The sequence below is a fragment of the Muntiacus reevesi genome, chromosome 2 (genome assembly GCF_963930625.1).
Source record: "Muntiacus reevesi chromosome 2, mMunRee1.1, whole genome shotgun sequence".
NCBI classification, from domain to species: domain Eukaryota; kingdom Metazoa; phylum Chordata; class Mammalia; order Artiodactyla; family Cervidae; genus Muntiacus; species Muntiacus reevesi.
This window is the reverse complement of record NC_089250.1, coordinates 211,207,359-211,234,903: the sequence shown is the minus strand read 5'-3', so window position 1 is coordinate 211,234,903 and position 27,545 is coordinate 211,207,359. Positions and strand designations below refer to the sequence as shown.

General features: G+C 53.4%; 1 protein-coding gene across 3 annotated transcripts in view; it reads left to right on the top strand.

The window, feature by feature from the left end:
• Positions 1-27,545, top strand: part of CLIP2 (CAP-Gly domain containing linker protein 2) — a 107,000-nt gene that overhangs the window by 53,120 nt on the left and 26,335 nt on the right. For all 3 annotated transcript variants that reach the window (XM_065924809.1, XM_065924808.1, XM_065924810.1), the window contains exons 2-7: positions 1,294-1,483; positions 18,512-19,062; positions 22,714-22,838; positions 24,303-24,516; positions 25,500-25,697; positions 26,832-26,935. In XM_065924809.1, coding sequence (XP_065780881.1) covers positions 1,360-1,483; positions 18,512-19,062; positions 22,714-22,838; positions 24,303-24,516; positions 25,500-25,697; positions 26,832-26,935 — 1,316 coding nt within the window. In that variant the 5' untranslated portion in view covers positions 1,294-1,359. The remainder of the gene's footprint in view (positions 1-1,293; positions 1,484-18,511; positions 19,063-22,713; positions 22,839-24,302; positions 24,517-25,499; positions 25,698-26,831; positions 26,936-27,545) is intronic.

Sequence of the window (27,545 nt, the reverse complement as noted above, 5' to 3'; positions counted from 1 at the left end):
CCTGTGTGCCCTAGAGCCTGTGCTCCACGACGAGAGAAGCCTGAACACTGCAACTGGAGAGAAGGCCCCCCTCGCCACAACTAGAGAAAAGCTCAAGTGCAGTAATGAAGACCCAGTGCAGCCAAAAATAAAAAATAAATAATAAAATTTTAAAATTGGGGGAAAAAAAAGAATGGAGAAAAGTGTTCTCTAAAAAGGAATAGTGTTCTATGACCGAGAGTGGGACGAGATACGGTGCCCCAGGGGTGGGGGGTGATGCTTTCTCCCCAGATCCTCTATCCATCTGTGGTGTTCTGTATCCCCTCTCCCCACAGGACAGTGGGCCCCCCAGGCGGAGGGCACATCCTGCCTGAGGCTCTGGGTGCAGGACAGGGCCCAGCGGGTGGTGAGTGCTCCACGGACACCCCGTACAAGAGAGGGTGTGCGCATAGGGAAGTGGGGATGGGGTAGGGGATGGTGGGCCTGTCCTTTCTGCTTCTCCCTAACCCCCCTGCAGCCAGGCCCGTCTTGCTGTCACCTGGTACCCTGGACTGATCACCATGGATACGGGGACTTCCCCTCTCAGGAGTCCCCTTTGTCAGACCCTAGTGCCCTGCATGCCGTGTGTATCGCATCCTTCTCTGCTTAGTCATAAAAGCAGGGAGCTGTAACGGTGGGAGGGCGGGCAGAAGGCATGCTGAGTCCATTCTGGTGTGAGTTTGGGGCAAGTATAAGCTTCTCTGTGTGGGTGTGTCCCTGCACTAGGGATGGGGTGGGCGGGTGCTGGACTCAATAGCTGGCGTGTGGCCTGCGTGGTGAAGCTGGTTGATTAAATTAGATGTTGCTTTGTCCGCCCACATCGAGAAGGATGTGAGCTGTTGGCTAGTCCTAGAGGGTCTGGGGTCCACTGGGGTAACCCGCTGGGTTACCCTGCATGTCAGAACCTGCCGGCCTGTGCTTTGGTGGTGAGACCGTATTAAGCTGTTGGTGGTCGTGATGACCCACGTGGTCCTGCTCTGGGGCGTCTGGGATTAATACAGCCAGTGCTGCAGACCCCCAAGACAGCTCACCCTTGATTCTCACCTCCTGAGCCCAGGACCTGGGCAGAGAGAGTGAGCCAAACCCAGAGTCCGGCAGACCAGGACACAAATCCTGACAACATCTGCTCATGCACAGCCCACACCTATGACCACTTCTCTGTACCTCAACTTCCCCATCTGGAAAATGGGGGCGACCATGGTCTCTGCTTCATGGGGCCAAGGGTGTGATGTCGTCTGGTGATATGACGTGGTTCCTCCTGTTGTCTGCCCACAGGTGAGTGACCATGGTGGAGAGCACGTGACCGGCACGGACCTTCCGTGCCCACCCAGTGGCACCGCCATGCAGAAGCCCAGCGGCCTGAAGCCCCCCGGCCGCGGGGGGAAGCACTCAAGCCCCATGGGTCGGACGTCCACAGGGTCAACGTCGGCCTCCACCACCGTGGCGGCCACCGGCTCTAAGGAAGGTGCGTGGGGCCAAGGGTGGAGGGCTGAGGGTCTGGAGGGGGGTGGTGGGTAGTGGTTCTTCTGGAAGAGCTGAAGGGACTTGAGCCACTTCCTGACCAGCCTGGAGGTCAGTGGCTCCCGGAAGTTCTTCTTGATGTCTGCCCACATCCCTCTGAAAATTAACTAGCGATGGGCAGGGACACGTGCTCTAGCTGCATTGTTCCTTTTGACACCTTTCCAGCTCCAGGAGGCAGGTACCGCTGTTGACTTCCCTCAGGGGTGAGGCAGTGGAGGCCCAGGGAAGCATGGCACCTTGCCCACATCACTCAGCCTGGAAAACACAGCCCCATTCACACTGCAGCCTCTGCCCACCTCCCTACCCCCACTCATTCCTCTTCTGGGGTCTGAGATGGTCTCCACCTTCCCATTTCCTTGTGTGCCATGCAGACCCATGCCCTTTGAGCTTTACTAATGTAACCTCCTGTGGGTGGGCACGGGGTACCCGCAGGGCAGAGGTCAAGCTGGGTGCTCTGGCTGGAGGCACCAGCTCTGAAGGCAAATGGGTTTGAGGACAGCTGTTAGCTGTTGGCTTTTTCTGGTGATAAAAGTAAGATAGTCCACTGTGTACTAGTTAAAGTTTGATGCAGGGGTAAAATTGCCAGTCATCCTCTCTAGAGGGAAGTGTTAGGTTGGCCGGAGAGTTCATTTGGGTTTTTCCATACGATATAACAGTAAAACCCAAAGAGATTTTTTGGCCGACCTGGTATTATTATTTTGGTTTTTATCTTTTCACTTTTTTCTTAGCTGTTTGCAATCATGTTGCATATACAACCTGAAAATCTGCTTTTTTCCTTTTAACATGATCTAGTGGGTCTTCTCATGTCACTAAAAATCTCCCATGTCCATCATTTATAAATGGTTGTGGAATATCCTGTTCATTCAACAAATGTAAATCAAGGGCCTGCTCTGTGGATGCAGTCCTAACCGCTGGAGCTCTCGTTTTGAGCAAAACTGGGGTCCCAGCCCTTAGGGGACTGCCGGCCTGGTGGGGGGCAGAGTGCTGAGTATCATGAGGTCGTCTAACTAGGGCCTGCCATGGTCCTGAAGGTCAGGAAAACCTTCCCTGACGAGGGCACGTGTGAGCTGTCTGAGGGTGATGGTTTACTAGATGAGGAGGGGAAGGCATTCCACGCAGAGGGAACAGCATGTGCAAAGGCCCAGGGGCAGAAGGGAGCATGGTGAGTATAAGGGAGGGGAAAAAAGTGAGTGTGGCTACAATATGACCAGTGGGAAGTGTGCCGGTGACATAGGGGTGGACTGGTTGCGGGGGACACGTTGGGGTTATACAGGGAGCTTCACTTCCATCCTAATGGTGGGAAGCTGCTGGGAAGTTTTCAATCAAAAGGAATATGATAGAAGGCATTGGGAAATGAGGAGTATGAGATGAGGTTGGGCAGGGCGGCAGAGGTAGGTGATGAAGGGCAGGGGGACTGGGTTTAAATGTGATGGAACCTGTTAGAAGATGTTATTATAGCAGAGAACATCTGGGTGTTGCTAAGCATCCTTCAGTCTTGGAGAGAGGGTGGCAGGGGTTAAGAACGGGATTGGGGAGATGGGTGAGGAGGCATGTGGTCAGCCAGGTGAGGATGCTTGCACTCACTGCCAGGGCTGTGAGAGGTCAAAGGACTGACCACCATGAGTGGGCTGCAGGGAAGACTTCCTGGAGGAAGTGTGAGTGAGCTCAGCCTGGAGGCTGGAGGAATGTAAATGTGAAGGCGAGTGACATGGGGTCTGGAGGAAGAGCTTGGGCAGAGGCATCAGGGGGGGCTGAGCTCAGTCTAGTGTGGGCAGGATTTGTGTAGCCCCTCTATTGGAGAGGGCTTCCCTGATGGCTCAGCGGGTAAAGAACCCGCCTGCCAGTGCAGGAGGCACAAGAGATGTGGGTTCAATCCCTGAGTCAGGAAAATCCTCTAGAGAAGGAAATGGCAGCCCACTCCAGTATTCTTGCCTGGAAAATTCCACGGATGGAGGAGCCTGGTGGATTGCAGGTCATGGGGTTGCAAAGAGTCGGACACAACTGAGTGTGCTTGCGCGTGCACACACACACACACACACTGATTGGAGAAGGGCTCAAGTGAGGCCCCTCACTGACCCTCTTCCCTCGTCACAAGAGTCCGTAGCACCTTCTAGATTCATTCTTCCTTGCCTCCACTCTGATCTAGACAGGCCTGAGTTCTGGCTGTGATCCAGCTCTCACGTCCCTCCTAGCTCTGCCCCTGCTGTGTGACCTTGGAAGAGTTACTTGACCTCTCAGAGTCGCAAATGGGATAATAACATTTCTCTCATGGAATCAACTGAGTTAATAAACGTGAAGTGCCTGCAGGCACAAGGCTCATTAGAGAGTAATTTCTTTTCCTTTCATCCATCCATAATCTCATTACGGAAAGATCTGTGTAATAAAAGAAGGAACTCCCATTACTCCTCCATTTAACCTAATCACACCCCCCCAACCCATCGTCCTCTATTTCCTTCTGGTCTTCTTTCCTATTGCACGTGTTGTTTCAGGCAGTTAAGGCATGGTCTGTACCCGAACCTGCATCTGACTGCTGGGCATCTCATTGCCTTCTGTGGCACGTGCCCCCTGCTCCGGCAGAGCCATCTTTGCCGTCGTCTTGAACGGCTCCATCATCATAGTCCCTGGAGGGAAGGGGATCGGGCCACACTGTGGGGCCTGCTGGTTGCCTCCTGGTCACCCTGGTCTGGGAGCCCCTGAGAGTCAGGGCTGGGTGGTCTGACTGCCTGGACCCCAACCCCGCAGGGGAGCTGTTCTTGGGAGAGGGGTACCACTCCATGCATGCCCGATCGATCAAGAGCCATGTCCCCCGGCAAGCGACACGCTGGCGGCCAAAGGGGGCGGCTGCGCTGGGTGCCGTCCTCCTTCCTGCTCTGGCACCTGCTGCCGTTGCAGGTCAGAGGGACACAGACCCCGGGCTGGGGGAGGGAGTAGTTGGCCAGGGCAAGGACCCTGTGAGAGGGGAAGGGAGTCGTTTTGGGCACAGCTCCAGGTCCCATAACAAGAGTCCCTCGCAGAGCCGGTATGGGGGGCAGCAGCAGGGGAGGACAGCGCCCGCCCCCCCAACTCCTGTTGGCCGCTGGGCTCCCTCACCCATACCATGGAAGGGCCATCGGCTCTCCCAGGTGCTGGAGGTGCCTGTCCCCAGAGGACGCTGGGACTCTGGGGGTGGGCACTGGGGCGCCGAGAGAGGGTCTGGCAGAAGCTGGAGCCTGGAGGTGGTTGGAGGGGGCAGTTGTTCTGGGAATCAGGGCAGTGGCAGCCTCCCAAAGTATGAGCTCAGCCTCCGGGCAGAGGGTCTGCCAAGGGCCGGGCCTGGACCGATGCCCCAGCCCACCCCAGCCTGCGTCGGTTCCCAGAGTGGTGACACAGGGAGAGGATGGCTGGGGTGGAGGGGGCCGTGGGAGGGGGTCTCCCGTACCAGGAGGTGGCCCAGAGGTGGTCAGGGCAGGAGCGCAGGATGGCAGTCTGGGACCCACCGGTGGACCAGGAGCCGAGTGGGGCCCGAGGTCAGGGAGGCCCAGCCAGATGGGATGGAACCCCAGCGGCTGCTTCAGATCAGGCAGGGGCGGGGGGATCCTTGCTCAGGAGGTGACACTGGTTGGGAAGATCTGAGTTGATGAGCAGGAAGCCGCCCAGCGGAGGTCAGGGGTAGGGCATCCCGGCAGAGATTCTGAGTCTTGAAGTCTCTGAGGACTAGAATGGACGGAGAGCTGCTCGAGGGGTCTTTGGAGGGTTGTGAGTGGGCCAGGGCAGGAGCGGGGCTGGAAGGGAGATGGGGCACCGAGACTCGGGCTTCCCCAGGGGTTGGGGCTCTATCCTGGGCCTGAGGAAGATGCGGGGGGATTTCAGGCCTCCAGGCCCCCAGATGCTGCTGGTGACGTTCCTTGCTGTGCCTCAGGAACAGCCCTCGGTGGTCCAATGCAGCTGGGTCATCCTGGGACAGATGGGACCACGATGGGCTTTCACAGGACCCTCCGGCCTTCTGGGTCCACTTCTGAGCCTCAGGTTGGGGGCAGGCCAGACCAGGCCGTGGGTGTCTCTCTGGAATAAAGACTGGCCGCGGGGACCTGGAAGAGACTCAAGGGCAGCTGAGTGAAGGGATAGACCACAAACCACTGTTGAGGTCCTTCTTCCCTTGCCCCCAACTGGGACTGGTGGGTCCTTAGAGGGTCTCTCCCCTCTCGCATCCCTCACACTGTGGTCCAGCCCCAGAGACATCACATCTAGGCGGGGATGGCGTTTGACACTTGCTTTGTTACAAGCCAGCCCAGCAGCAGGTGTCTTTTCACGTCTCTTTCTCGTTAACCAGCTAGTGAAAAGAACTGCTCTTCTGTCCATCTTAAAGATGACAAAACTGAGGCTTGGAGCTCTCAGCTGAGTTGCCCAGAGTTACAGGGCCAGAGAGTGGCAGGACTGGGGTTGTGAGATACGTCTAAAGCCATCCCAGGGGTCCTCCCTGGTGGTCTAGTGGTTGAGGGTCCATCTGCCAATACAGGGGACACAGGTTCGATCCCTGATCTGGGAAGATCCCACATGCTGTGGAGCGGCTAGACCCATGTGCCACAACTATTGAAACCCAAGCTGTCTAGAGCCTGTGCTCCGCAACAAGAGAAGCCACTGCGATGAGAAGCCTGTGCACTGCAACTAGAGAGTAGCCACTTGCCGCAACTAGAGAAAGCCTGAGCGCAGCAATGAGGATCCAGTGCAGCTACAAAAATATATAGAAAGAAATAAATGGAAAAAAAAAGCTGGTTCAGGCTGCCGGCACCCGCTGCCCCCCACCAGGGGTAAGGTGGCTGGGATGGTTGGAGTGCGGAGTCCAGTCCCACACTCTGCTCAGACCCAGGGCTGGTGGGCAGGGCGGGAGGAGCCATCTGTCTGCATTAGGATGAGATCTGTGTGACCTGTGGGCCTGTGACCTTTCCCACATTCGGAGTGTCGGGGACAGGAGACCAAGGATGGGCGTGCATGGGTGTTCCCTTCACAAGAGAAGTGCCCACTTGGGACGGGGTCTACCTCTTATTCTATGATCTCCCCCAAGGGACACAGAACTTTTCAGGTCTGGCTTATTGAGCTGGGGCCTGGATGCCCCCACATCCTGTGGGTGCTCCAGACAGCTCCAGAGAGCCAGCCTGACATGCCTGGGATGGGGCATTCATAGACCTTCACAGCTGGCCTCTGGTCCTAGACACCGACCCCCGCTCCGCTCCACCCTGGAGGTCTGTGTCTCAGCTTGGTCTCCATGCTCCTGAGAAGGGTGGGCGTGTGTGTGTGTGTGTGTGTGTGTGTGTGTGTGTGTGTATGTGTGCATGCGTGCATGCTCCTGAGAAGGGTGTGTGTGTATGTGCTCAGTCGCTTAGTCGTGTCCCACCCTGTGACCCCATGAACTGTAGCCCGCCAGGCTCCTCTGTCCACGGGATTCTCCCCGGAGAACACAGGCGTGGGTTGCCATGCCCTCCTCCAGGGGATCTTCCTGACCCAGGGATTGAACCCGAGTCTCCTGCATCTCCTCCATTGCAGGCAGATTCTTTATCACTAGTGCCACCTGAGAAGTCCCCCCTAGGAGGATAGGAGGCATCATGCCCATTTTAACTGACTTGTCCCAGATGCTTTGCAAGCCTGGGCGGAACCAGGAGCTTCCAGCCCTTGCTCATGCAGAGCCAGCGCTGCCCCGGGCGGCACGCACTCCCTTCAAGGTCAACGCTTCCACTCTCTTCCCCTAACCACATCCTAAACTTTTTTTATGCCCTCAGGATGGGGAAAGCCAAGCTGAGCTTTTCTGTGGCTGGACTGCGGACGGGCGGGGGGCAGGGCAGCCTCCTAATGCTCCTGCCGTCGCCCAGAATCGATCGGGAATGGTGGGGGAGGGGTGAGAGCGCTGTGGGGGGGCGGGCAGGGGCCCAGCTGCCACCGCCCGCCCGCCGTGGCTGGCATGGCCATAGCAGGGCTTCTCCATGGGGACCTGGCTCTGCTCTTTCCAGGGTAAGCCTCCCGTGTCTTTGTCTCCCTGGGGCCCCAGCCGAGTCTGCTGGGTGGGTGCTCTGTCTGCCTGGTTTGGGAGTAAGGGGAACGGAAAGGGACTTCTGAGTTCCCTTGGGCTCAGGAAGGATGCTGAGCGATCCCTAGGACTGGGACCCGCCCCTAGCGGGCTGGTAGAGGGTCCCTTCTTCAGGGGATGGATGGCTGGAGACAGCGTAGCAGGGGAGATGCCGGGCCTGTGGTGGCCGCAGGGGCTGGGCCCTGCCTTGGTCAGAGGGGTTGGGAGGGGTCTCTCCAGAGACATATGAGCGGGTGCTGTCAAGGAGCTGATGGGATGTGGAGTGGGCAAGGGGAAAGTTGGCCCCTTTGAGGAATGCTCTAGAGACCCCATCCCTTCCTTTCGACCTTTGTGTTGAGTACCTGCCGGGAGAGCAGGGGTCTTGGAGCAGAAAGCTGCTGTGGGGCTTGTGGGGCATTTATGTTTGTTGCTTCAGGGTCACCACGGAGGGGAGGTCAGGGTCTTGGCGAGGCTGTGTTTTGAGGCTCTGGGGCTGGAGAGGTGGTCTGTGTGGACCCTACCTCCCAGGACCTGTGTTCTGGGTGGGGCAGTGCAGACGTGTACCCTGGGATCTTGGGTGGCAGACGGTGCAAACCGAGGCAGAATGGAGCTCCGTGACAGTGCCCGTGAGCGGTGCTGGAGCTGGTCTGATGGGCAGGCAGGGTTTCCTTAAGTGACACAGAGAGGAAAAATGCTGTAATTTTAGGTCAGAGTGACCATGTACTGCCTGGGACAGCCCTGGTTTATGTTTGCAGTCTTGGCATGATACTGTAGGAATAGCACCGACTTTCTCTCCACAGTGTCTGACTTTGGATGATAAATCATGTAGTCACCTTATTCATTGCCCCTCCTAAGTCATCACACTGCTCATTCACACATTAAAGGCTCTGACAAGTCCTGCAGCAAAATCACCTCAGCTTTGCTTAAGTCCCTGCTTCTCGAGTTTGTTTGAATTTTGAGATTAAGGTTTTGTTTTCATGAGACCTATTAACACTCTGTAGAACTATGTTCTATGGGACATTTATGTGTGTGTTAATTTGCTTTAGTTGTGTCTGACTCTTTTCGACCCTGTGGACCATAGCCTGCCAGGCTCCTTTGTCCGTGGGTTTCTCCAGGCAAGAATACTGGAGTGGATTGCCATGCCTTCCTCCAGGGGGTTTTCCCAACCCAGGGATCGAACCTGTTTCCTTTCTATGTCTCCTGCATTGACAGGTGGGCTCTTTACAACTAGCACTACCTGGGAAGCCCCATGGGACATTTACAGATATGCTTTATCCCCTCTGGCCTTCAGGGGCAGAGGGCCGACTTCATCATACCCCTTGGTTCGTGTCGTATTGCCACTGTGGGTCCCTCCAAAGCCTGTCTTGATTTTTTTTAAGTTGATTCCTTTTTATCCTGTTCCCTGTTCCCATTTCCCCCACACCTAGATATTCATGCCCATGTACTTTGCCTTGGAATCCTCTTGAATCTGTTCTCACCAAATATCACATCAACACTTCCCCATGTCACTTGAAAGAAAAACATTTTTTTGAAAAAATTATTTTTAAAGAGTACTTAATAATCTGCAAGACTTGATCATAATTTATATAACTGCTTACTATTTTGGGAGTTTTGTTTTGTGAATGACAAGACACTGAGGCAGTTTTTTTCTTTATAGATGATTTCCTTGGGGAACGGGCCGCAGATGACATTCCCTAATTTATTCTTTTCTTTCTCAAATATTCTATTTTGTTTTTTATTGCTCATTATTCACTTTATTACACAAGTAATGTGGGCTTCTCATAAAAGCCAAAGGTTAACATAGAAAGTGATCCCCAAATCAAGAGTTAAGTGAATCAGGGGAAATGAGGATGTGGTGGGTTTGCCTTCAGGGACTGATGACTCTGGAAGAGGGCCTGAAGCTGGGGGCTGGAGACTGGAGGCTGGGAGACCCTTCTGGAAACTTCTTTGCTGGGCAAGGTGTGAAATCTCAAGGACTTGATCTCAGAAGGGGTCTCTGAGACCCTTGAGGGAGGTACGGATTTAGGAGTTATTTCTTCTGTGAAATTTCCAGGTCTTGATGAATAACTGAATTGGGAGTGGGGAGGTGGGGGGAAAGGGGAGAAGCAATGAGGGTTAGTGGCCTGAGAAAATGGGTGGGTGGGGGCACTCCTGAGATAGGGGGGACAGAGGTGGGGTCACTGTGGTTCAGAATGTGAAGTGTGAAGTCCTGGAGGACATCCAGGAGGAGGCAGCAGCTGGAAGGGCAAGTCTGGCGGCCAAGGAGGGGATCTGGACTGGGGAGAACAACTAAGGTCCAGCTTCATTCTCCATCTTTTTTTTTTTTTTTCCACTCTCCATCTTTTTGTGTCACTTGAATCTTTTTAAAAAAATTTATTTATTTTTAATTGGAAGACAATTGCTTTATAGGATTGTGTTGGCGTGCTGCAGGCCATGGGGTTGCAGAGTCGGACCCGACTGAGCGACTGAATGGAACTGATTGTGTTGGTTTCTGCCATACATTAACATGAATTAGCCATAGGTATACATTTGTTCCCTTCCTCTTGGATCTCCCTCCCACCTCCCACCCCATCCTCTAGGTTGTTGCAGAGCACCAGGTTTGAGCTCCCTGGGTCATGTAGCAAATTCCTATGGGCTATCTATTTTACACATGATGATGTGTATGTTTCATTGCGACTCTCTCAACTCCTCCCACCTCTCCTTCCCCCACTGTGCCCACATCACTTGGATCTTTTACAGGGAGAATTTATTAACGTCTTTTTTAAAAAGGCAGAAACATGGCAGCATATAAATAGGAGCTAACGGCGCAGGAGGGGGTTAGATTGAGAGGGTTAGATCACAGGGACACACAGTGTGGAGCAGGGTTCCCAGGTACTGACCACAGAAGAGGAATATTTTTCCTGCCTCTCACCTCCTGCCCACCCGCTCCCAGCGTTGGAGACAGGCCAGGGGTTTTGTCCTTCTCTGTCTCCTCTTCCTGTCTCTCATTCACAGGGTCTAGAGAATTTAGATGGGTCTCAGATGGGCCACTAGCCAGGGTGTGGGCTGGGACACGGCCAGTGGTGTGCTGGCGCTGGCCCAGGCTGGCTCATGAGAACCAATTGTGAAATTGTCAGGAATTTTGCAAGCCAGAGTCACAGCCCTTATTTAAACAATCAGATTGTGTGTGAACTTAAAATTAAGCACATTCTATTAAAAACAAAGGTAATAAATATTCCAACCTCATGACTTCTAGTAGTACTCCTAGCAGCATTTATACCCCTAATACTACTATTGTTTTATTGGTAAAATACTACTGTTTGCTACTAGTAAGATTTTTTAGCATCTAGGTCTTTGAGCTTGAATGCTTAGTCGCTTCAGTGAGTCTGACTCTTTGCCACCCCATGGACTGTAGCCCGCCAGCCTCCTCTGTCTATGATATTTTCCCAGCAAGAATAGTAGAGTGAGTTGCCAGCCCTCCTCCAGGGGATCTTCTTGACCCAGGGATCGAACTCACATTTTCTGCGTCTCCTGTATTGCAGGCAGATTCTTTACTGCTGAGCCACCAGGGAAGCCTGTTTTTGAGGTTATTTACCCTATATTGGAAGTACTATATATAATCTCTCCCCAACTCTGTGTTCAGTGGCATCATGCTGGCATCTTGAGATGGACCATGGTGGGAGAATTTACACTATGGGAATTGGCAAAGGCTAAAAATCAGGGTTATTATTATTATTATTGGGCAGGCCAAGAAGTTCATTTGGTTTTTTCTGTAGCATCTTACGGAAAAACCAGGATGAACTTTTTGGCCAACCCAATATTACTATTATTTTCTCTTGGAGAATCAGTTAAGCCTTTCCCAGCACACCACTGGCCAGAATATAGGTGGAAAGAGATAGATGGAGACCACCCCATTGGAGAGGACCACTGGAGTTGGACTGCAGTGGAGGAGGCAGAGGGGGCCCAGTCCTGTCATGGAGCAGGGAGCCTTGAGAGGGGCGTGGACAGCAGGGCCAGGCACCACAAGGCCGGGAAGGGTCTCCTGCAGTGAATGAGGAGGACTTGGCATCCTTCCAGAAGTTTCCAGAGCCAGGGGTGGAGGTGGGGGTCAGGAGCTGAGGGTCAGAGAGGGATGCGGAAGCAGAGTCCCGTCAGGGGAAGGAACCACTTCCTTCTAGATGCTGCTGGATGGAAAAACACCTGCTGCAAGAAGAGTAGAGGACTGTAGCCCACCAGCCTCCTCTGTCTATGAGTAGTAAAATATCTAACTACGTCCTGGCTGGTGTTTTGGACTTTTAAGTACTGTGTACACACACACACACACACACACACGTACATGCACAGGACAAAGCCTAGAAAAACAAAGCCCAGGATGATACCTGTGATTATGTTTATATGATGGAACTCTAGGTCCTTTTTTAAAAATCAGTAACTATTATATGTTTAAAATTTTTTCTGCAGTGTACCTGAGTGATCCATGTAATAAACATTTTAATAGAGAGAGAAAAGCTTGTTTTCTGGGAAGGAGAATGGGTGACAGCAGGAGCAGGGTGAGGTGAAGGAGGGTGTTTTGTAGGCCAGGAGGGTGTGCATGGGCTCTGTCCTCTGTCAGAGGGCTGGTGTGGGGAGAGGAGAGGGGTGGCGGGGAGACAGGCCCCAGGGAAGACCAAAGGGGGATGGAGGTCTGCTTCTAAAAGGAAAAGGAGGTTTTCAGCTTTCCTCTGAAAACACAGGGAAAATGGGAAGGACTCAGGGAGGTCCAACAGCAGGAGGGAGGCCAGGTGAGCCGGAAGCTGCCTGGAGTGAGCCTCAGATTCCCGGACTGACTCCCTGCAGCCCAGGAAGTGAATATTCCATGCACCCAGCACAGAGCTGGGTGGATCCCAGTTCCGTGCGGGCTGTGCAGAGTGGCTGGCGCTGAGGACCTGCTTACAGGATCCTGTCCTGGGTGCTAGAGAGGAAACACAGCACATTATGAGCTTCCATTTAAGTCTGGAAGACAGACATATGCTTTTTGAAGATGGGATAGATCTCTAGAAGAATGAAGCAGGTAAAGGGTGCTGCAGGTGGGTGGGCTTTTAGGTGAAGCAGTCACGGAAGGCTTCTTGGAGGAGGTGAGGGAATGAACAGGTGACTGTCGGGGCAGAGGTTCAGGGAGGTGCTTCCACCCCCATTCACAGTGAGCCTCTCTCCCCAACCCCAGGTCCCTATGTCCTTGGTGCCTTCTTGCCAGGTGGGAGGTCTGGCAGGCGCTGAGTGGCAGGCACTGAGTGGCAGGCGCTGAGTTGTAGCTGAGGTCCTGGTGTTCCCCACCCCTTTGGCTGAGCTGGCATTTGACTGGGTGCTCAGCGAATGGGGTACCTGGTGGCTGAGATACAACAGGTGTGAAAAATACCTGTGCCCATTGGACCATAAAGGCGGCTGAGGGCTGAAAAGTTGATGCTCTCGAACTGTGCTGCTGGAGAAGGCTCTTGAGAGTCCCTTGGACAGCTAGGAGATCCAACCAGTCCATCCTAAAGAAATCAACCCTGAATTCACTGGAAGGACTGATGCTGAAGCTGAAACTCCAATACTTTGGCCACCTGATGGGAAGAGCCGACTCATTGGAAAAGACCCTCGTGCTGGGAAAGATTGAGGGCAGAAGGAGAAGGGGGTGACAGAGGATGAGATGGTTGGATGGCATCATTGACTCAATGGACATGAGTTTGAGCAAGCTCTGGGAGATGGTGAAGGACAGGGAAGCCTGGTGCGCTGCAGTCCATGGGGTTGCAAAGAGTCAGACACGGCCGAGCGATTGGACAACAACAGCAATGGCTTCCCAGGGAGGGTGGGACCAAAGTCTTGGCTGAAAAAGGAGAGGAAGCACTCTCATCTGGGCAACCCCTCCCCTCCCATGTTGGACCAGACCACCAGCTGCTGTCTGTCCCTCCACATCACATCCTTTAGCCCTTTTCATCAAAGTTCTACTTTGAACTTGAAACCAGCAGTCACTTCCCTTGTGCCTGGAGTCTGGGGAAGGATCAGCTGCTGGTGTGAGGTTTAGGTCTGTCGCTGCTCTTTGCTTCCTTGGGGCTTTGCTGCTGGTCCCTGAGGGAATTAAGAGGGCAGGGAGTCCCAGGCCCTGCCTTCAAGGAGCTTCCAGAACCACCCCAGAGGCTCAGCCCATCAGCTAGCTCTGTGACGACACACCAGCTCCTCTGGGAGAAGAGGTGAGGCTTGTAGAATGTCTGTGCTTCCCAGAAGCCTAGCAATTTCTGACTTCACTCTTCATAGTCCCATGGGGAAACCAAGGCCCACACCTGAGAAAGGGCTTGGTCAGACCCAGCCAGCATGTGATTGATGGCTCCCTGGAGGGAAGGGGGTCCTGTGGGGTTGCCATGCCTTCCCCAGCTCAGGTGGCTGCCAGCTGCCCCGGGGTGAGTGGAGGATTTGATGAAGGTTTGTGCCTGACAGGCTGGGCCACCAAAGAGGAAAAACGCAGCGGAACACCCAAGTGCGGCTGCCCGGCTCCTGGCCTGGATTTTAGCAGCTGTTGAAACAACTGGTCCCTGGGCCTGTGACCCCTGGAAGGGGTGGGGTTGAGGAAGAATGGAGATTACCTGGGGGTCTGCGTGGGCCGGGACAGCTGGGAGGACAGCTGAGTAGGCAGGTTCTTGCCAAGAATAGCCACCCTGGGTCCCCCTCCACCAGCGGTCCCTGTTGTGTTCTCAGCATAGATGACAGGAAGCCTCTCACCTGGGCCATGGCTGTTCAGTTAAGCAGACATCACAGAGCCCCTCTGCTCCAGGAAGTGTTCTGGAAGCAGAGAAGGGAAAGGCACTGATACCTGGCGGGCCCCTGCGGGGCCTGCCTTCCCAGGAGGCTCTGAGCCGGACCAGCTGGGCCCGGCTCTGGCCTGGGTTGTTGTTCAATCACTCTGTCATGTCTGACTCTTTGCGACCCCGTGAACTGCAGCATGCCAGGCCTCCCTGTCTTTCACTGTCTCCGGGAGTCTGTTCAAACTCACATCCATTGAGTCGATGATGCCATCCAACCATCTCATCCTCTGTCGCCTCCTTCTCCTCTTGCTCTCAATCTTTCCCAGCATCAGGGTCTTTTCCAATGAGTCGGCTCTTCGCGTCAGGTGGCCAAAGTATTGGAGCTTCAGCAATATTCAGCAAAGTATTCAGCTTCAGCACCAGTCCTTCCAGTGAATTCAGGGTTGATTTCCTTTAGGATGGACTGGTTTAGCCTCCTTGCTGTCCAAGGGCCTCTCAAGGGTCTTCTCCAACACCACAGTTTGAAAGCATCAATTCTTCGGTGCTCAGCCTTCTTTACTGTGCAACTCTCACATCCATACATGACCACTGGAAAAACCATAGCTTTGACTAGGCAAACCTTTGTTGGCAAAGTGATGTCTCTGCTTTTTAACATGCCAGCCTGGGTAACTCTGGGCAAGTTTTGTAAACTCCATTTCCTAATCTGCAAGTTAAGAATATAATGTATAAAAAGCGCCCAGTCCATTGAGGGCGTGGGTTCAGCACTCCATGAATGGTAGCTGCTGTTTTAATGATGCTAACCTTGACCCCTCGTTAGCATGACCTATGGGCTACTTGGGCAGTGCTATGCGGGACCTGGGGTTGGAGCCGCATCTGATTTGTGGCTTCCTCCCGCTATGACTGCTTTTTGAGGCAGCTTTTTTTTTTAAGGAAGGGACCCACCTGACCTTGCAGGTTCCCAGTCCCCCAACGGGTGTGATCCCAGCAGAAGTTCCTGGTAACAGGATGGTCCTAGATGAGAACTGGGGCCCAGAGTTCACCCCAGGCATAGGGAACAGTAGGATGAAGTTGGCTGCTCCAGAGAGCGGGGTGAGGCAGAGCTATTGGTCCAAGGTCACCAGAATCTCCCTGGAAGCGCTTCTTCTGCCCCCTGGACCTTTTGTGACTTTAAATTTTTTCCAATCCTTTCTTTTGCGTATCAGTCATTCTTATCACAGTAAGAATGGTTGGCACTTGTTCACTCATGTGACCCAGGCACCCTTCTTAGGACTTTATGTGCATCATTGCTCAGCAGCCCCGTGATGGGAGCCAGGTGAGGAGACCGAGGTGGGGCTCCAGAGTCTGCTTCCTCAGCCACCATGGCCTCTACCTTTTGGGATCTCAGGGGTGGAAGAGAAGACCCTTGGGGACCCACCCACCCAGGGTCCCACAAGAAACAAGAGACATCCCTCTGCAGGAAGGAGTACAAGATGAGATTGTTCCCTATTCAAAGGGAACCATGGGGTTTGGCCAGAATCTCGGAAATGGGTCCATGCAGGGGAGTCCACGATTAGGGCGGTTGTAGTTTGGGGCTTGGCGTGGTGAATGTTTTGTACACATTTGTTGGATGAATGAAAGTGCCCTGCACCAAGAGCCAGAGGCCTTTGGTTGGAGCTTGGCTCTGCTGCCTCTTGCCTGGGTCCCTAGATAAAGCAGTTGATGTCTCTGAGCCTCAGTTTCCTCATCTATAAAATGGGATCACAAAAGCACTTCATAGTTAACCGTGAGGATCGTATGAGCTACTGTACGTCTGCCTCTTAGCATAGAGCATCAGTTCCTGGGTGTGATCACTGTGGTTGTTAATTAAGTTCAGTAGCAAAGCTCACAGATTTCCCGGGAGCCCAGCTCGCAGCTGAGAGGGAGGTCCTTGCCCCTCAGTTAAGACCCCCATTCTGACTGCCTAGGCCCTGGGCGGTCACGTGCTTTCCCACCGCTACTAGTACCCCAGAGGGGTACCTGCCTGCTTGGCCTCCTATGTGCGTCCTGCCTTGGAGTTTGTGACTTCCTCATCCTCTAGGAGCTCTGTCCTTCCAGCCTTGAGACAGCATGTAGCCAGGCCTATGGCCCTGGGCTCCTCAACCTTGGGTACTGGGAGGATGCTGGCAGAGCCGCTGCCCCTGTGACCCCTCTCCTGGCTGTCTGTGGAAAGAACCAGAAACACAAGCATCTCTGATAGGGGCATGGCAGTGTCTGCTTGCCTTCTGTCCCTGTCTGTGTTTGACAAGTGCGTCAGCCTCTGGAGTAGCGGAGAAAAAGGATGAGTCCTTCCCTGCCTGATACTTCGTCTGGCAGGAAGGAGAAGCAGCCTCCGAACCTTGAGGTTTAAAGGGTCAGGCTTTCCAAATACCCACTTGCACACGGGACCTTGCATGCGGCCCAGGAGCCAGACATGCACAAAGCATGGTGGGTTTGAGCTCTGCTCTGTCCGTTTGTGAGTGACCAAGCCTGCCAATGCAGGAGACATGAGATGCAGGTTCCATCCTTGGGTTGGGAAGATCCCCTGGAGGAGGGTATGGCAGCCCACTCCGGTATTCTTGCCTGGAGAATCCCATGGTCAGAGGAGCCTGGCAGGCTACAGTCCATAGGGTCACAAAGAGTCTGACACGACTGAAGCAACTTGGCACGCACGTGCACATATACAAGCAGGTTGTCCCCCTTTTATTCTTTTTCTGAGTTTACAGCACATCTGAGCCCAGGCCTGGGAGTCAGGCCCCCCAGTGAGGGTTTTTGTCCCCATTTCTGCTCTGTGGCTTTGGGCAAGGCCCATACCTGAGCCTCAGGGTCATTCTTTCTATAAAGAAGGGCAAAATCAGGGGACCCAGTTCAGGCCACAGAGCCTGGAGTTCAGTCCATGAATGAGGTTAAGTGCTTGCTTCCACCTCCCACACTCCTCACCCCCTCTTTTCCTGGTCTGTGCACCCTGAGGCTTGGGCTGCAGCTTGGGGATGGGGGAGGAGGGGAAGATAACAGGAATGGAGTAAAAGGGTTTACTGCCTTCTTCCTTGTCCTGACATGTCTGTGGCCAGCTGTCCAGGAATAGTTGGGAGCCCAGAACTGTCTGGGGAGGAAAGTGGGGGGCACAGAGATCCCCCCAACAAGATCTGAGTCCTACATGGGGCCATGGGTGGTCTCAGATTAACAGCTGAGGACCTGAGCCCACTGGGGTGAGGAAGTAGCCGCTTGTAACCCTCCATCATGGGTTCATTCTGCCCTCAGTTTTGAGTGACCCCGAGCAGTGGAAAGTCTTTTTTTTTCTTAATTTTCTAAAATTTTAAACTTTTGAAATATTTTTTATGTGGACCATTTTTAAAGTCTTTATTGAATTTGTTGCAGTATTGCTACTCTTGTATTTTATGTTTTGGTTTTTGAGCACAGGGCTTGTGGGATTTTAGGACTTCCCAGGTGGCGCTAGTGGTAAAAGAAAAAAACCTGCCTGCCAATGCAGGAGATGTGAGACGAGGGTTTGATCCCTGGGTCAGGTCGATCCCCTGGAGGAGGGCATGGCAACCCACTCCAGTATCCTTGCCTGGAGAAGCCCATAGACAGAGGAGCCTGGCGGGCTACAGTCCATGGGGTCACAAAGAGTTGGAAACAGCTGATGCGACTTAGCACACACGTGAGACCTGAGCTCTCTGACCAGAGATAGAACCCACACCTCCTGCATTGGAAGGCGAAGTCTTAACCACTGGGCCACCAGAGAAGTCCTCTGTAACTTTTATTTTGGGTGGGGGTGAGGGGGCGGGAAGGACCATACCTTGAGGCTTGCAGGATCTCAGTTTCCTCACCAGGGATTGAACCTGGGCCCTGTCAGTGAATGGCCATAATCTTAACCACTAGGACACAGGACACTCCCTATAACTCTATTTATTTACTTATTTATTTTGGGTGGAAAGCCTTCTGAGGAGACATTGTCCTGAGCTTTTCATCCCTAGAATCTTCCAGAGAGGTTGGCAGAATAGGGGAAACCCACACGGCCCAGGAGCCATGAGACCTGCCCCAAGCCCCACTCCCAGCCCCACCTGCCTCAGTTTCCCCATCCGTCAGCGGGCACCGGCCCCCTCCCAGCCAGGCCGCTCTCTGGGGGGCCGCCGAGGGTCCAGCTCCCCATTCCCCTCCCCGGACCTGAGCCCTAACCGCCACTTCTGTCCTCTCTCCACAGGCTCTCCCCTGCACAAGCAGGCTTCGGGCCCTCCGGCCGCGGCCCCCGCCGCCCCCGAGAAGCCCGGCGCCAAGGCTGCCGAGGTGGGCGACGAGTTCGCCGGGGACTTCGTGGTGGGCGAGCGCGTGTGGGTGAACGGCGTGAAGCCGGGCGTGGTGCAGTACCTGGGGGAGACGCAGTTCGCGCCCGGCCAGTGGGCGGGCGTGGTGCTGGACGAGCCGGTGGGCAAGAACGACGGCGCGGTGGGCGGCGTGCGCTACTTCGAGTGCCCGGCCCTGCAGGGCATCTTCACGCGGCCCTCCAAGCTCACGCGGCAGCCCGCGGCCGAGGGCTCGGGCAGCGACGCCCACTCGGTCGAGTCGCTGACCGCCCAGAACCTGTCGCTGCACTCGGGCACCGCCACGCCGCCGCTCACCAGCCGCGTCATCCCCCTGCGGGAGAGCGTCCTCAACAGCTCGGTCAAGACCGGCAACGAGTCAGGCTCCAACCTCTCGGACAGCGGCTCCGTGAAGCGCGGTGACAAGGACCTGCGCCTGGGAGACCGTGTGCTGGTGAGTCTGCCCCCGTCCCCACCCCACGTGGGCGGGCTGGATTCCCCACCCTGGGCGGGGCGGGGGGCCCACGGGGCTCGGGCGGGATTCAGGCTGGGGCACCCACACCTGGTCAGAACCACAGGGGGACCAGCGAGGCTCGTAAAGTGGGGGCCCTGGAGACTTGCTGTGTGCCCCTGGGGTAGTGTCTTAACCTTTCTGGGCCTGTATTTAGTTTTTTAAGCAGCCTCCATACTGTTCTCCGTAATGATGGTACAATTTACATTCTCTGGATTGTCTTTTCATTTTGTTTATGGTTTCCTTTGCTGTGCAAAACCTTGTAAGTTTAATTAGATCCATTTGTTTATTTTTGTTTTTATTTCTGTTATTCTAGAAGGTGGATCAGAAAAGATCTTGCTGTGATTTATGTCAAAAAGTGTTCTGCCTGTTTTCCTCTAAGAGTTTTATAGTGTCCAGCCTTACCTTAGTAATCCAATTTATCTTTGTGCATGGTGTGAGGGAGTGTTCTAATTTCATTCTCTTTCATGTAGCTGTTCAGTTTTCCCAGCACCACTTATGGAAGAGACTGTCCTCTCTCCATTGTCTATTCTTACTTCCTTTATCATAGATTAGATGATCATAGATGTGTGGGTTTATCTCTGGGCTTTCTATCTTGTTTTATTGATCTATATTTCTATTCTGTGCCTGTACCATATTGTTTAGATTAGTGTAACTTTGTCATAAGTCTGAAGTCGGGGAACCTGATTTCTCCAGCTTCATTTTTCTTTCTCAAGATTGCTTTGGCTATTCGAGGTCTTTGGGGAACACAGAGAATTTTTAGGGCAGTGAAACTATTCTGTATGATACTGTAATGATGGGTACATGTCATATATTTCTTGGGAATTCCCGGGCAGTCCTGTGATTGGGACTTCACTCTTCCACTGCCTAGGGCCCAGGTTTGATCCCTGGTTGGAGAACTAAGATCCTGCAAGCCCCCCCGCCCAAAAAAGTATATACAGATCATCCCATAATTATAAAGGGATCTGCCTCAGGGGCTTCTGAGAGAAACACTGATTGCTTTTCTGCTTTCCCTGCAGCTGCCTGTGGACTTGGTTGCCCTGGATTTCCAGCACTATGTCTACCATCTTTTCTCCTGTTCTCTTTGTCTTTGAGGGCTTAATACCTTTAAAAAAAAAAGAAAGAGTCCCTTCACTGTCTTTCTAGTGCAAATTCAAGAAAGGGTGAAAATAAATGTGTGTATTTATCTACCATGTTTGTGTTAGTTGCCCAGTTGTGTCTGGGTATTATGTGGCCCCATAGACTGTAGCCTCACCAGGCTCCTCTGTCCATGAAATTCTCCAGGCAAGAATACTGGAGTGGGTAGCCATTCCCTTCTCCAGGGGATCTTCTCAACCCAAGGATCAAACCCGGGACTTCCCACATTGCAGGCAGATTCTTTACTGTCTAAGCCACCAGGAAAGCCCCTACCATATTTATCTGAACCAAAATAGGACTTTCTAAAGGTTACCTTCTTTGACACTCCTAAGTATGCCTCAGGTGTGTGCCCCCAAAGGAACCAGCTCCCTGATTAAAACTCACTTCATTCCCACCATTTCTTAAGGACCGACTCTGCGCCAGACACATTGAAGATGTGAATACTAAACCTCGCAACTCAGGAGTTCTCTAGTGATCTAATGGTTAACATTTGGTGATGTCACTGCCTTGGCCCAGGTTCAGACACTGGTCAGGGAACTAAGATCCTGCAAACTGCACAGACAAAAAAGAAATTTTTTTTTCAGATAGGCAAAGGCTCAAATATTTTATTTCCTTGTGCACCTCGTCTTAGAAAGCAGTGGAAGGCTCTACCAAAGTAAGTGAATAAACCAAGAAAAAGAAGATATTGCATCCAAGAAATGGGAAATCCAGCCCAGGAGGGAAGAAGAGGGACTCCTCAGGGTGATGGAGTGGTGGCCTGGAGTGATGGCTACGCAGCAGAGGGACTCCCAGCTCCATGAGAGTCTTCTCCAGAAAGAATCTGATGGAATTCTCAATGCCTCTGCACATCTTGGCAGGAGATTCTAGAGGGCTGAGAGAGTTTGGGGTTAACCTAATGTGAAGGTGGTAAAACATAACAAACAATCATAGAAGACAGTTGTTATCTGTAGGGAAAATTGGTCGTGGGAAGGAAAAGTTTCTGTATCCACCCATCCGTGTCTGTGACTAGTGTTTACTTAAGTCCCAGCACCATCAGCCTGGAGTCTGATCAAAATTAAGCTGTTGATATGTGGAAAGAGTGGAGAGCCAGTCGGGGTGGGTTCAGCCTCCCCTTCCTTGACGAGAAGTCAATGGATGTCACTCCAAACTGAAAAATTGACAAGTAGCAATATAAGCGTGTCAATTAGAAATATGCAGTCAACACCAAAAACTTCATCGTAAGGAGTTAAAGTGCTTCTGGGGAGAGGTAGAGAAACTCTCAGGGCTTTTTAAGGTTTTGGAAGTATCTGACTCTTCATGTATACCTGTGTGTTAGTCGCTCAGTCATGTCCGACTCTGTGACCCCAGGAACCGTAGCCCACCAGGCTCCTCTGTCCATGGGCTTTCCCAGGCAAGAATACTGGGGTAGGTTGCCATTTCCTTCTCCAGGGGATCTTCCCCACCCAGGGATCGAACCCAGGTCTCTCGCATTGCTGGCAGATTCTTTACCATTTGAGCCACCAGGGAAGCCCCTTTCTGTATATATGTAAACTTAACTAAAAGTTTTTTAAACCATTTTTTTTTACAGTAATATTCCTGATTATTGGCCTGTTCGTTGAGTTCTTTTAACTGTGGTAAAATACACATACCAGGTGGGTGGGATGAACTGGGAGATTGGGGTTGACTTATACACTGTACACTGCTATGTATAAAATAGAAAACTAAGAACCTACTGAACAACACAGGAAACTACTCAGTGCTCTGTGGTGACCTAAACGGGAAGGAAATCCAAAGCAGAGGAGATATCTGTATGTGCAGAACTGATGCGCTTTGCGGCACAGAAAAAATTAACACCACATTGAAAAGCAGCTGTACTCCAATAAAAGTTAACTTTAAAAATTAAAAAAAATAAAATACATATAACATTTACCTTCTTAACCATTTCTGAGTACAATTCAGTGATGTTAAGTAATAGATTCATGTTGTGGTAGTACAACAGATCTCTTTTATCTTGTGAAACTGAAACTCATTCCTATTAAAACAATAACCCCATTTCCCCTCCCACCCAGCTCCTGGCAACCCCCATTCAAACCATTTTTAAGGATAACATTTATTGAGCTCTTGTATGTACCAGACACTGCACAAACAGTACTTAATCCTCACCAAAGCCCTTTTGACAGATGAAGCAGAGTTAAAGCTCAGAGAGGTTAGGTAACCGGCCCAAGCTCACACAGCTTGTAAACAGCAGCGTTTGAATACAAGTCTGTCTTTCTGACTCCAGAGCTGTCGCTCAGGACAGCCTTGGGAAGCATTGGTTATACCTGTATCCCTCCTAGCTGTCCTCGAGCTCCCTCCATCTCCCCTAAACCTTGCATACTGGAAGGGAGGGGTGGGATGAGCCTGGGCGCCTGGGTACCTGTACCATCTCTGCTCTTCTCACTGCATCCTCCGGACCTGAGTCTCTCTGTGTACCACCAGGTTGGCGGGACGAAGACTGGCGTGGTGAGGTACGTGGGGGAGACAGACTTTGCCAAGGGCGAGTGGTGTGGCGTGGAACTGGACGAGCCCCTTGGGAAGAACGATGGGGCGGTGGCGGGCACCAGGTATGGTGGGCTTCCCCTGGGCAGGAGGAATGAGGGGTCCTCTTCTGGGGTGGGTGCAGGGGACGGGGTTGGGGCATCTGGGGATGCCAGCGTGAAGCATCCGGTGGCTGTGCCTGATACAGGTATACGTGCTTCCATAGCAGCTCATGGAAGCAGGTGGTGGGACTGTCACTCCCACTTTACAGATTAGATAACCAGGGCCAGAGAGGTCATTTCTCAAGATGACGCAGAGAGTCACAAGCAAGTGCTAGGAGAGTCATCTGTCCCTGTGTTCCCTTCCCCATGCCACCTTGGCTGAGTGCAGTGGGGGTACCAGAAAAGGAGAGGCAGTGGTCCCTGCCTTCTGGGAGATGCCCTGGGTGACACAGGAAATAATCAGTGCTTGGTGCTCTACAGTCAAGGTTAGGTCACAGCTGGGTCGCAGGTTTCTCAGCAGCTCTCATTAAAGGAAGTTGACTGTCAGGAATTATGGATCGAGAGGATCTAGGACTGTTTCTGGGCCCATTGGGAATGGGAAGGGTGATGTGATGAGTGAAGAGTGTCAGGGGTGTGGGGCTAAGGAGAGGTGGCCTGCGAGCCTGTTTTTGTCCCTGGGCTGGATACTGGGCTCCAAGTGAGGCTGGGATAGCTCTGAGGAGGAAGGTCTGCTAGGTTGGGGGTCAGCCTGAACAAAGACCTGAATGCAGGAAGCGGCAGCATGGCATCGCAGTTTCATGGTGAGCCAGAAACTCTGCAGGACTAGTGCCCTGGTCCCGTGTGGAATCCCTGGCCAGAGAGCTTTTGAGAGAAGATGCTCCAGAGTTTCCATGACAACACTTGCCTTCCTGTTTTCAAGGCGAATGTTTCTTTCAACTTACTCTTGCTTTCAGAATTCAGAGGAAGGTTGGTCAGCATCACCCCTAAGGTGCTTCCTTCCTGTTTCTGCTTCTCCATGCAGGGAGCTCCGTGGACAGTGAACCTTGGCTCTGGGGGTCGTCCAGGGGCATCCAGGAGAGTGGGGTTGCAGATATGGCTGGGGGCCTCTAGTGTGTGAGCAGAGCCAAAGCATTGAGGGCTTTGGCGTCCACTGGGTCCAGTCTCAACTTTGCCATTTAATCAGCTGTGTGACTGTGGCAGGTTGCTTAACCTCTCTGAGCCTGCATCTCATTTGTGAAAAATGGATAACAATAGAGTGGTTGGGGGACTGACATGAGCATTTATGAAAGGGACTGGCAGAGAGCAGATGTTCATCAATTGTTATTCCCCCATTCCCCCAGAAATACGTCCAATGGCTGTGCAGAATAGCAGACCCTGCTCACCTCTGTTCCTTTTCTGGGAGTCCGGTCTATTGGTCTTAGGGTATGGGTGATGGGTCCCCAAGGAGGAACCCCTCTCTCTTTGCTGGGCTCTGAAAAGGTGGGGAAGGCAGGCCGGGGTCCAGGCTGTGGGGTGGTAACGGCAGCGTGGTCTCTCCTGCCCCTCCAGGTACTTCCAATGCCCACCCAAGTTTGGTCTCTTCGCACCCATCCACAAGGTGATCCGCATCGGCTTCCCGTCCACCAGCCCGGCCAAGGCCAAGAAGACCAAGCGTATGGCCATGGGCGTGTCGGCGCTGACCCACAGTCCCAGCAGCTCCTCCATCAGCTCTGTCAGCTCCGTGGCCTCCTCCGTGGGTGGCCGGCCCAGCCGCAGTGGGCTGGTGAGGATGGGGGACTGGGGGGGCTACCCTGGTATGGGTATGGGGGTATGGAGGGTGGGGCCGTAGAGATTCAGGTGTCTTCTGACTTACTGTGGCTCTAGGCATCTGTGTTTGGATTTTTTTTTTTCTTTAAATATTTAATAGAAGTTTCTATAAAAGAACATGGAAACTTGGTAACTTAGGCCCTTAAACTGAGATATACATTTCAGGTGCTAAGGTAGAAATTTGGAGTTTTTGAACAAAGATGAAAGTGTAAGGATTTCCCTGGTGGACCAGTGGTTAAGAATCTGCCTGCCAATGCAGGGGACATGGGTTCAACCCTTGGTCTAGAAACTAAGATCCCACCGGTCACAGGGCAATTAAATCCGTGAGCCACAACCACTCAGCCCACAGGCCACAACTAGAGAGTAGCCCCCACTCACCACAAGTAGAGAAAGCCCGCATGCAGCAACCAGCACCACCGACAAATAAATAATTTTAAAATAGAAAGTGTACACTTTTGTAACAGAGAAATTGATTCGTTTACATTTATTGTTATTTTTCTATGACTGATGTGTCAGTAGTCTCAACCCCTTTTCTAGGAATTAAAGAGGGTCATACAAATGCAGAGCAGGTAATACGGGTGGAGGGCAGGCAGTTTAGAAAGGCTGGTACCTCACCTGAGGTGAGGAGAGAAGGTGAGGTTGCTGTGCAGAGTTCTGTCTACACGGGGTTCCTCCTAGTCCAGGAGAGGGTTGGCCCCACCATGAGATGGAGTCCCGGGGCTCTAACTTTCCTGGGAACGGGGAGTTCCCTGGATCTCAAACGTCACGATTCCCTCCACGTAAGTAGGCAGAGTGTCTAGGGCCCTGGGAAGGGGGAGGAGCTGGACCCTAGGAGTCCAGGCACTTGGGCCCCGCGCCCCCCACCTGTGGGGTAACTGGGGGTTGTCTGGCTGGAACTACACACTCCTGAGTCCCGCCTGCTCCCGCGCCTCCCTGCAGCTCACCGAGACCTCCTCGCGCTACGCCCGCAAGATCTCGGGCACCACGGCCTTGCAGGAGGCGCTGAAGGAGAAGCAGCAGCACATAGAACAGCTGCTGGCTGAACGGGACCTGGAGCGCGCCGAGGTGGCCAAGGCCACGAGCCACATCTGCGAGGTGGAGAAGGAGATCGCCCTGCTCAAGGCACAGCACGAGCAGGTGGGTGGGCGGGTTGGGATGGTGGCGTCCCCAGCGGGGTACCGGCGGCCTCCTCGGGCCAGTCTTGTCCATCCCTCACGCTCAGAGAGGAGAACTCGGGGTGTTCTGAGATGCAGGTTACTAACCTCCCCCATCCTCCTGGTGATTTTCCTTCCAGTGGCAGGTCCACATTCCTCTAGAACCTTGATACAGATTTGCGTATCCTGCTTTTTCCTACTTCCTATAGTGTGAGCAGGGCTTCCCTGGTGGGTTAGATGGTAAAGAAATCCGCCTGCAATGTGGGAGACCGGGGATCAATCCCAGGCTCGGCAAGATCCCCTGGAGAAGGGAATGGCAACCCACTCCAGTATTCTTGCCTAGAGAACCCCAAGGCCAGAGGAGCCTGGCGGGCTACAGTCTGTGGAGTCGCAAAGAGTCAGACCCGACTGAAGCTATTGACACACATAGCCCGAGCTTGATTTCTAGGTCACGGAAAATTCTTCCCCGTTTGAACGGCTGCATTGCCATCTATCACAGGCTGTGTCCTTACCCACGTGGCCTATTCCCTGCTGGTGTTCACGTGGTTTTCCAGTTCCTCACTTTTTCTAAATAATTTCTAATACTAAAATTTTTTGAGGGTACAAATGTCCACATTTCAGATCACGTTTCTGAGCAGATTCTAGGCTGGGTTTCAGGGAAGGAAGGCATCCCCCATCACCTCGATTCTCCTGTTGTCACGTGTTCCTTCTTCCCTGGCGCTTGTCCCCCACCTGGGAGCTCCCTCCTGGGCCCCTGTCCTCATTTGGAGCCCAGCTCCCTCTTCCCTCGGGTTCTGGAATTATTAAGGCCAAGCTCACGTATGTGCTGTGACAGGGGCATTCACAAGACAGAAGGTCTCATAGGCCCTCAAGGGTGGAGGGAGGGAGCAGGCCCTGGGGGCAGGTGGACCTCACCCTCACTGGGTGAGGCTGGCCCTCTTCCCTCACACCTAGACCCACAGTTCCTGCCTGACTGGGCTGGAAGGGGCGTAGGGGTGGCTGGGATTCCAGGCCTGCCTGCTTGCATCTCCGCTGCCTCTCCCCATCCCTCCCCACCCTGGCTCCCAGTCCCCTGGAAGGAGGCCGACCCTGTCCGGGCCCTCGGCTCGGGGCCCAGTATGTTGCAGAGGCAGAAGAAAAGCTGCAGCGGGCCCGGCTCCTGGTGGAGAGCGTGCGGAAAGAGAAGGTGGACCTGTCCAACCAGCTGGAGGAGGAGAGGAGGTACGTGCCGCCCTGGGCCCTGTCCTGGGGGGACACTCCCAGAGCCTCATTGAGGATGGCTCAGGACCAACAGGCCCAAACCCCGCCTCCACCGCCTGTGTCACCTGGGCTGGTGACATGAGCCCTGCAGGCCTCAGTCCTCTCATCTGCAAAGTGGGGTGATGACCCCCATCTCTGCAGGCTGTTGGGAGGACTTGCAAGATAACCCCAGTGAAGCGCCTGGCAACAGCTCTGGGCACATGGGAGACAGCATGTCTGTTACTGCTTTCCTTCCTGACATGGGGTTCACCGTTCCCGCCCTGCCTGGCTTGTGCAGCATCATGATAACACCCAGGGAGGGCAGTGGGGGGAGACCTCTCACTAGGGAGACGTGTACCCCACGTGCACACGCCGTGACCCAGTTCAGCACAGGGGATACCTGCCTCTGCTCCAGGCAGGTCCTGCCAATGGAGTGTGCAGCCTGTGTCCTGAAGCTTCATTTCCATTTCCCGTGTCAGGAAACTGAGGCTCAGCAGCAGCAGGAAAAGGCCACTGGAAACACTGGGGGTCAGCCCCCAGGCTGGTGCTTTACCTGCCCCGTCTCTCTGTCTTACAGTGAACCCAGGAGGGA